We start from the raw sequence: 8,208 nt of genomic DNA on the forward strand, positions 1-8,208 counted from the left end.
GAACCCCGCTAATGCAAATGAACTATGCTACCCAACGAGAAATGGCATTTTAAACTCAATGAAATCATTGGATTATCCAACGGAGGTCGTTTCGCCAGAATGTTGACCGAAGTTAACATTTTCCAAAGAAAGCATTAAAAACACACAAACAGCCTAAAACTTATTTTGAGCACCTCAAAAATCGAACCAAAGGTCGTTCCAGACCAAAATTAGTTTTCCAAAATTAACTGCGTTGATAAAATTTTCATCCGAGCGTGTTTTCTCAAAATGTTGACCGAAGTCAAATTTGGCTAAAACTTTAAAGTTAAAATGAAAAATAGCCCAAACTCAAAACAAAGACTACAAAACCAAACCAGCCTTCCTTCTAGGCTAAAATGGAGTTGATAGGATCGTAGAAATTCTCATACGATGCACGAATCTCCAAATATTGACTAAAGTCAACTCTTTCAAACCTTAAGCCTCAAAAATGTCCTAACCATCACAAAAATTAGTTGAGTACCTTAGAAATAATCCCACCTATCGTAATATCATATAAGAGCTATAAAGAAACTAATGGAAGGGGTAAAATGGTAAAGACACAAAAAATACAAAAATGACCTTGGAGGTCATTATAATAAGAAGAAATATAAAGAGGAGCACTTGAGAAAGAAAGCCAAATCTGTTGTGCCTGAGAATGAGCAGAAACCTAGTAAGAGCAATAAATCCTTCTTTCAGAAGAGATCTTCTAACTATGCCCCATCATCAGCGAGTACACTTACACCCAGCTACACGTTTGATCAGAAAAACCAGAGCCACCAAAATTTTAAAGCTCAGGGTTCCCAATCCCATGGAACTATGGAACAAGGTCCGAAGGGGAAGCCACCTTCAGCAAGTGTGGTAGTCTCCATCTAGGAGAGTACAAAGATGGCACCAGGGGTTATTGTAATAATGGTAAAGTGGGTCAGCTCTAGAGAGAGTGTCTGATGTTAGGAGACAAAGCCATATCTTCTTCTGTGGCACCACCAGGCCGAGGTAATTAGAGGGTTACTACTCTAGGCACAGGCGTAGGTTCAAACCATTTGTATGCTATGGCTATTCGCTAGGAGCAGGAGAACTCACCAGATATTGTTACTGGTATGCTTTGAGTCTTTTCTTTTGATGTCAATGCTTTGCTTGATTTGGCTGCCACTTTATATTTTGTGACCCCATATGTGGCTAATGAGTTTGAGATCCTTCCTAAGCCCCTTCTTGAGCCCTTTAATATCTCTACTCATGTTGATGAGTCTATTATAACTTAGAGGGTCTATAAAGATTGTCGAGAAACCATGGCTGACTTAGTTGAGTTAGACATGGTTGATTTTGATTTATTCTTAGCATGGACTGACTTTATGTCTGTTATGCCTCAGTTGATTATAGAACTCGGATTGTTATGTTTTAGTTTCTGGATGAACTTGTCGTAGAGTGGAAGGGTAGTCCAGCAGTGCCTAAGAGTAAGTTCATATCATACCTTAGGTCTAGAAAGTTAATCTCCAAGGGTTGCAACTATCATATAGATCGAGTTAGAGATGATAGTTTGGAAGCTTCATCCCTCGAGTCTGTTTCCATTATTAATGAGTTTTCCAAAGTTTCCCCTGATGATCTTTCGAAATTCCCTCCTGAGAGAGAGATTAAATTTGAGATTGATGTACTTTCTGATACGCAACCTATCTTTTTTTGCCATATGGAATGGATTCCGCTGAGTTGAAGGAATTGAAAAACCAACTGAAAGATCTCTTAGATAAGGGATTCATTAGGCCGAGTGTGTTACCTTAGGTCGCTCCTATCCTATTCCTGCGAAAGAAAGATTTTTCCCTCAAGATATGTATTGACTATTATTGGTTGAAAAATATCACCATAAAGAATAAGTATCCTCTTCCTAGGATAGATGATTTGGTTGACCAGCTTTATTATGCCACTTGTTTCTCAAAGATAGACCTTAGATTAGGCTATCATCAGTTGAAAGTGATGAAGTGTAACATTCCAAAGACAGCTTTTTGAACCCAATATGGTCACATTGAGTTTCTTGGTATGTCCTTTGGTTTGACTAATTTTCCTACAATATTTATAGACTTGATGAATCGAATGTTCAATGTGATAAAGGGGTAATGAAATGGAGACTTGATGACTTATAATGATGTGAATGATGTAAATGTATATGCTGATATATTGTTGATAGCATGAGGTGAGTTGCTTCGATATGAATTTCATTATGACTGTGAACACTATCATTTTTTATTATTATTGTGAAAATGCTTATTTTCATTAGTTCTGGAATACTATGATGAGACTGATTGCTACTGATGTAAACAGAAAATGTTTTTGGCTATCAATACTTATGCCAATGGAAAATGATTCTGGTGATTAATACTTATGCTGGTGGGAAAAGGTTCCGGCGATGCTGATGGAAAATGATTTTGGCGATTGCTGATTATGCCAATGGAAAATGGTTTAGGTGGATACATGGATCTTGTTCGTCCTCTATGGGTTCCAGACTGATATTTAGCGGATGTATATTATTAGGATAGACATGCATCACTTTACGTGACATCATATTGTATTGAATTACATCTTATTTGTCATTATGAAGTTGTGTATATGTCCTTTGTGTTTCTGTGATTGATATATTTGATAATGATGTGACTTAATCGGTGATGTTGATAACCTATTTATGATCTATGTATTATATGAACAGTGTAGTATAAATTGAGTTGATTTCTATGGATGTTGTAATGGAGGAGGTTTGGTTGGATTGATAGGAGTTCTAATGTCAATTAGAATTACTTTGTTTTGTTAGTTGGCTTGTTGAGTACCTTGTTGTTTTGTACTCAGTCCTTGCTAGCTATACTTGGGTAGGTTCCGAGCCTGGATAGTGATTCAGTTTCTGCTTCTTATTCGGGGGCTTTTGAGGAGACTGGAGAGGTAGTTGTTTGATGCTGGCGATCTCTCTTAACCCTTTTTATTATGCTTTATTCTATTTAAGAGACAAAGTCATTGAGAGTTGTACTTATTTTCATTTTCTTTGTATTAGAGGCTTGTACACGTGACAACCAATCTTTGGGGGTTATTGTAGTTGATTAAGACTTCCATTTTTATATAAATTGTGCCTTATTTAGATTGCTTCCGTATTATCTTTCTGGAAATGTTGAGTTTAGGCTGACTTTTCTGATGAGAATGGATAAGTTCCATCGCACCCGAATTAGGATAGTGACACCTATAACAAGGTGAATGCATCACAAAAACAACTTTTAGAAGCTTATAAGAGAAAAGTAGACATTTTGTTGGATATTAACCTTAACAAATATTTAAGACCATGTGAGCTATAACATGAAATTCAATGTAACTCATACATGAAGAAGAGAGAGGCTACATTCCAGTTTTCCAGTTCCGTTCTATGGAAGCCTTCTACTGATTGTGGAGCCGAATACTATCCGTGAAGGACCTCGTAAAGTGTCAAAATACTGCAAATATTTTGAAATTTGTCTTTCTCTTTACATTCCAACTTTCGGGGTCTTATATAAATGAAGTTTATTAATAATATATAATAATTTATAACCCAATTTACTTAATAATGAAAAGAAAATAAATTCTTTCCAATCATTAGGTGTTTTGATCATTTGATCTCTCTAAGTTTTTTTAAGATTACATTCTTTTTACGCTATTCTTGGACAAGTGAAAATTAAAATATAAGAAAATAAATTTAGTAATAAAGCTAGTCAAAATGACCATAATAATTATGTTTCCTAAATAATAAGGAATAAAATAAGTTGGACATCTATTGCTTGATTTACTTAATAATTGAAAGAAAATAATTTTGTTTTTAATAATCTGGTATGTGAACTCTGAAAACCCCTTTAGGTTGTTTTTAATTTTCTTGAAAAATGATTCCAGAAGAAGAAAAAAATTATAAAATAAAATGAATTCATGAAGAAATTCAATTCAATGTGACTAGATTAATTAAATTTTCTAAGCAATAACACTAAACTAAGTAGAATATATATGTACTTAATAATGGAAAGAAAATAAATTGCATTGACCAGATTTCACTAATTTAGATTTTTAAAAAAAATATAATCTATGATTTTAGGAGAAAAGAAAAAAAATATTATAAAATAAGATGAATTTAGTATAAAATTTAATTCAAAGCGACCAGATTCATTGTATTTTTTAAACAATAAAGATAAATTAAGTAGACTGTATATGGAATGAAAATGAAGGCTTGACTAGATTTATTTTAATTCAGATTATACTTGACTATAAATAGGACCTTTCAAGTAAATCAGGTAAAAAAAAAATACTCAATAGATTCTTTCAAGACTTCCCCCACTAGTAACTTCATTTGATGGCTGAGAGGCCGAGTTGGTTGCCGGAGAACTGGAAGTTCCAAGCGGTACTTCGCACTTCTGGAGCCACTGCCGGAATTATTGATAAATACTATTATGAACCGATCTCTGGAAATAAATTTCGATCAAAGAATGAGGTGCTTTATTTTCTAGAAACGGGTGGCAAGCGCAAGAAGGAAAGCACTAAGAGTAGCAGTACTGTTTCTACACCATCTGAGATACCCGAAAGCAAAAAGAGAAAGAGCAACTCGAAAACAAAGAAAGTTAGTACTCCTTTTTACTTTGATTCTGCAAATCCGCCGGAGAGCGTGTGCTGGAATCAGACAGATAGTTATGAAGATACTTGGGAAGCTTCTATCAATGGCTACATGATTTCTGAGATCGAAAAACAAGAATGGGATGCTGTCTTCACAAGTGTATCAAAGCTCAAGATAAGCAACACAAAAAAAGAGAAATAGATGGTTATAATGTTCATTGAGAACAATAAAAATCAATAAATATGTTGTTGTTTGAAGTTATATGTCAATTTTATTTATGCTCATTAAGTAAAATTTTAATACATAAATTGATCGATATTTGTTCTTGTGTGATTTTATACATGATAGCCTTTTAACTTGGGTTATTAACTAGATACCTCATCTTGAAAAAAATATGAATTTTAAATGCTTTTGATGTTGATTATGCCAACATGACGTTGGTCTAAAATGTACAAAATACATGTCTTTTAAGTTATAAGAAACATGAATAAGGTGAAATAATCTCTAATAAAACTTTCTCGCCAAACATTGTGGTAAACACAATAATCATAAAGAGAATTGATTTGTACACAAATGATATCTCAATGCGATTAGATCTCTTGTGAGTTTGTTATGTACTAGCTAGTGTCAATGTACTAGGTAGTGTCACTTATATATGATTGAAACAACGCCCAATGTTAGCTTGACAATGGAGATAATATTTGTTATAAATAATTAATTCATTAATTTTAATAAAAAATTAAATAGATAAGGTATTCATTTGTATGTCATTTACTTCTATAGCAGATTTTAGTGTATAAAATTTATTTTATACAAGAAAGATTATATTATTAACTTTTATAAGTATAAAGTTTATGCATACAATCTAAGATATAAATTGGACAATCATCCATATGACTATAACACAAGACTAAATATAATTTATTTTTGATTATAAGAGCAGTATAATTTTAAATTTTTGTACTAGTGCATTTTGTATGTATAGATCAGGTAGAGACAAGTCTTTAACCGACTAAATAAAATAATTCACTAGTTCATTAAATATACTTATTCTCTTAATTTGATACAATTATAATTATATTTGTATATTTTTTTTATTTTAATTTATTAAGATGTGACATTCTTTGGTGGGTCAATATACCTGAGGAATCCGATGATAATAATATACATTGGTGAAGTAATAGTTAGTTAATAAAATTCATGTGTCGATCTAGAAATTGATGATACATCTTATAAAAGCTTATAAGTTTTCATGGTACATCAAGCATGTGAATTTTATATCTAGCACATAAAATAAGTTAAGCAAAATTTTATAAAAAATAATGAATAAATTAAATTATCGATAATTTAATTTGTTTGATTAGTATCTGAATTTTAACATGAGAAGTTAGTGGAATAATTTATTATCTATCATGATAAGATTAATTCATCAATAAATATAATAATGTTATAATAGAGAGTCTTGTTAATTAATTTTATGGTCCCTATTGTGCATTGATATGTAAAATTTATTGAAATTGGGAGTTTCTTTTATGGAAAGAAGACCTGATATGTTTTAGAAACGTATATGTTTGGAAATAGTTACTTTTTTTGAAAAATTTGTGGTTGAAAAATCATTACGATTGAAAAATAATTTTATAACCCTAAATTGTTTGTCTATATAAAAGGGTCTCTTTTCCAACGAGAAGACAAACCATTTTTAAGAAAAAAAGTATTTCCTCACACAAGTATTGCACAATTCAAAAATTATTCATATGACACAATAGAAGATTATAGAATTTGAGTATCATCTTATTGGCTATCTTTATTCACATTTTAAAAGATAATTTGTTTATCTCTATATGTTCTATTTATCTATATTACATACAAATTTGACAATGACATTCCTTTACTGCACATATAATAATTCAGTCACAAGAATGACAACTCACTACAGATCTCATCATGTTGAGGTTAATCATATACCTAAAATACTGAGCATCATTAAGTATATATCGTTGCTGGCCTATTTATGTGTTGTTTCTTTTAATTTAATGTTCGATAAAAATGATCATTTATGTGTTTTATGGTTTTGATCGAAAATGTGAACCGCTTGACTTGAAATTTTTGTGAACTTGATGAAATTCTATGATAGCCTTAATGTGATTGCGTACAACAGACCCTTATGGTCGGGCCCTTCCCCGGACCCTGCGCATAGCGGGAGATTAAGTGCACCGGGCTGCCCTTTTTAATGTGATTGTGAACTTGATTATGTGAATTGACATGGAAATTGTAACACCCTTGAAGTCCCTCACCTGATCTAACTCTAAAACGACCTAAAAATCCTACCAAGAAAGGACTATGCGACTAACCTTGATGCTGGTGGCGTTTCCATGGCTCGTGGTGAGCACCACGGATCGTAATCCCTTTCGTGGACATAACTCGCAAAACTCCTACGTCGAGAGAAAACCACGATCGAGGTTCACGACCCCTAATGGTCTCCACAGATCGTGAAAAGGTCCTTGAATCTTAACCCCCCAGCATGATCCAAGTCCAGGACCACGGCATCACCATGAACTGTATTAAGCATGGCCATCTGTAAAGGTTGCCCAACTTAGTTTTAATAAAGGGCATTTAGGTCTTTTCATCCTTTTTCCAACTAAACCCTGTACGTTTTGGTGACCAAAATCAGTCCCTTAGCCTATAAATAGGGTTTTCATCTCATTCACACTCATATTTTCTTGAGAGAAGAGAATTGAGAAAAGCAAGAAAGCTAGGGTTCAATGTCTTGAGCCATTCCTTCTAGTTTCCATCATCCCTTCGATTTTCAGGTATGTAAGGCTACCCATAATGTGGATTGAGTTTATCCACATTCCCTACATCTTCGGTGATTCGAGTTGATTTGAGTTTTGAGGTTCCATGAATTGAGTTCTTGAATTATTTAAAATTCCTATTGACTTTTGTATATGAATTTCATTGTGTTTTTCCATATATTATACTATTCCTTGATGAGTTTTGTTGAGTTGAGTTTTGTTAAGAGTATGAATTTGTGTTTGCATTCATATAAACCCTAATTGAGATTTATTTTGTTTTCTATGCATTGATGGAGTTTTTAAAGAATGATTTGTGAATGGTTTGCATTAATCATATTATGCATTATTTTGAATTTAAAGAATGACAATTTTCATCTTCGATTGAGAAAGAGTTTGAGCATGAGTTGGGTTTGAGATGTTTCCATTTAATATTTTGAGCATGAGTATTTTGAATACAAATGAGTTGAGCATTATTACAATAAAACATCTATATTGAGGATGAGTGGAAGAGTTAAATTATGCTTTAAATGCATTCTTTGAGTTGAGATGAGTTGAGTTTTGAGCTAAGTCCAAAAGAGACTAAATGAGTTAATTGAGTATTTTATTTACTATATGAGCATAGTAAAGTATTTTAGGAGTAGTATTGAGCACCAATTTGGGTAAGAGTAGAGGCAACCCAAACCTCATAAACTACATAGCCAACGTAGGATAGAGGTTTTGCCTCTCTATGTCCCAAAATGATGGACTTTGATTGAGTTTAGGTGCCATGAGTTTGAGCATCCCTTACCCTGGCAAGGTATT

General features: G+C 32.8%; 1 protein-coding gene across 1 annotated transcript; it reads left to right on the forward strand.

Moving 5' to 3' along the window:
* Positions 1-4,357: 4,357 nt before the first annotated feature.
* Positions 4,358-4,816, forward strand: LOC129884334 (methyl-CpG-binding domain-containing protein 5-like). Its single transcript, XM_055958651.1, has one exon. The coding sequence runs from the start codon at positions 4,358-4,360 to the stop codon at positions 4,814-4,816; it is 459 nt and encodes a 152-aa protein (XP_055814626.1).
* The last annotated feature ends 3,392 nt before the right edge of the window (positions 4,817-8,208 follow it).

Source organism: Solanum dulcamara, chromosome 4, assembly GCF_947179165.1.
Source record: "Solanum dulcamara chromosome 4, daSolDulc1.2, whole genome shotgun sequence".
In the NCBI taxonomy this organism is placed as follows: Eukaryota; Viridiplantae; Streptophyta; class Magnoliopsida; order Solanales; family Solanaceae; genus Solanum; species Solanum dulcamara.

What these genes read in the sequence shown, in the direction of transcription:
- LOC129884334 (XM_055958651.1), top strand. Translation starts at nt 4,358, where the DNA reads ATGGCTGAGAGGCCGAGTTGGTTGCCGGAGAACTGGAAGTTCCAAGCG.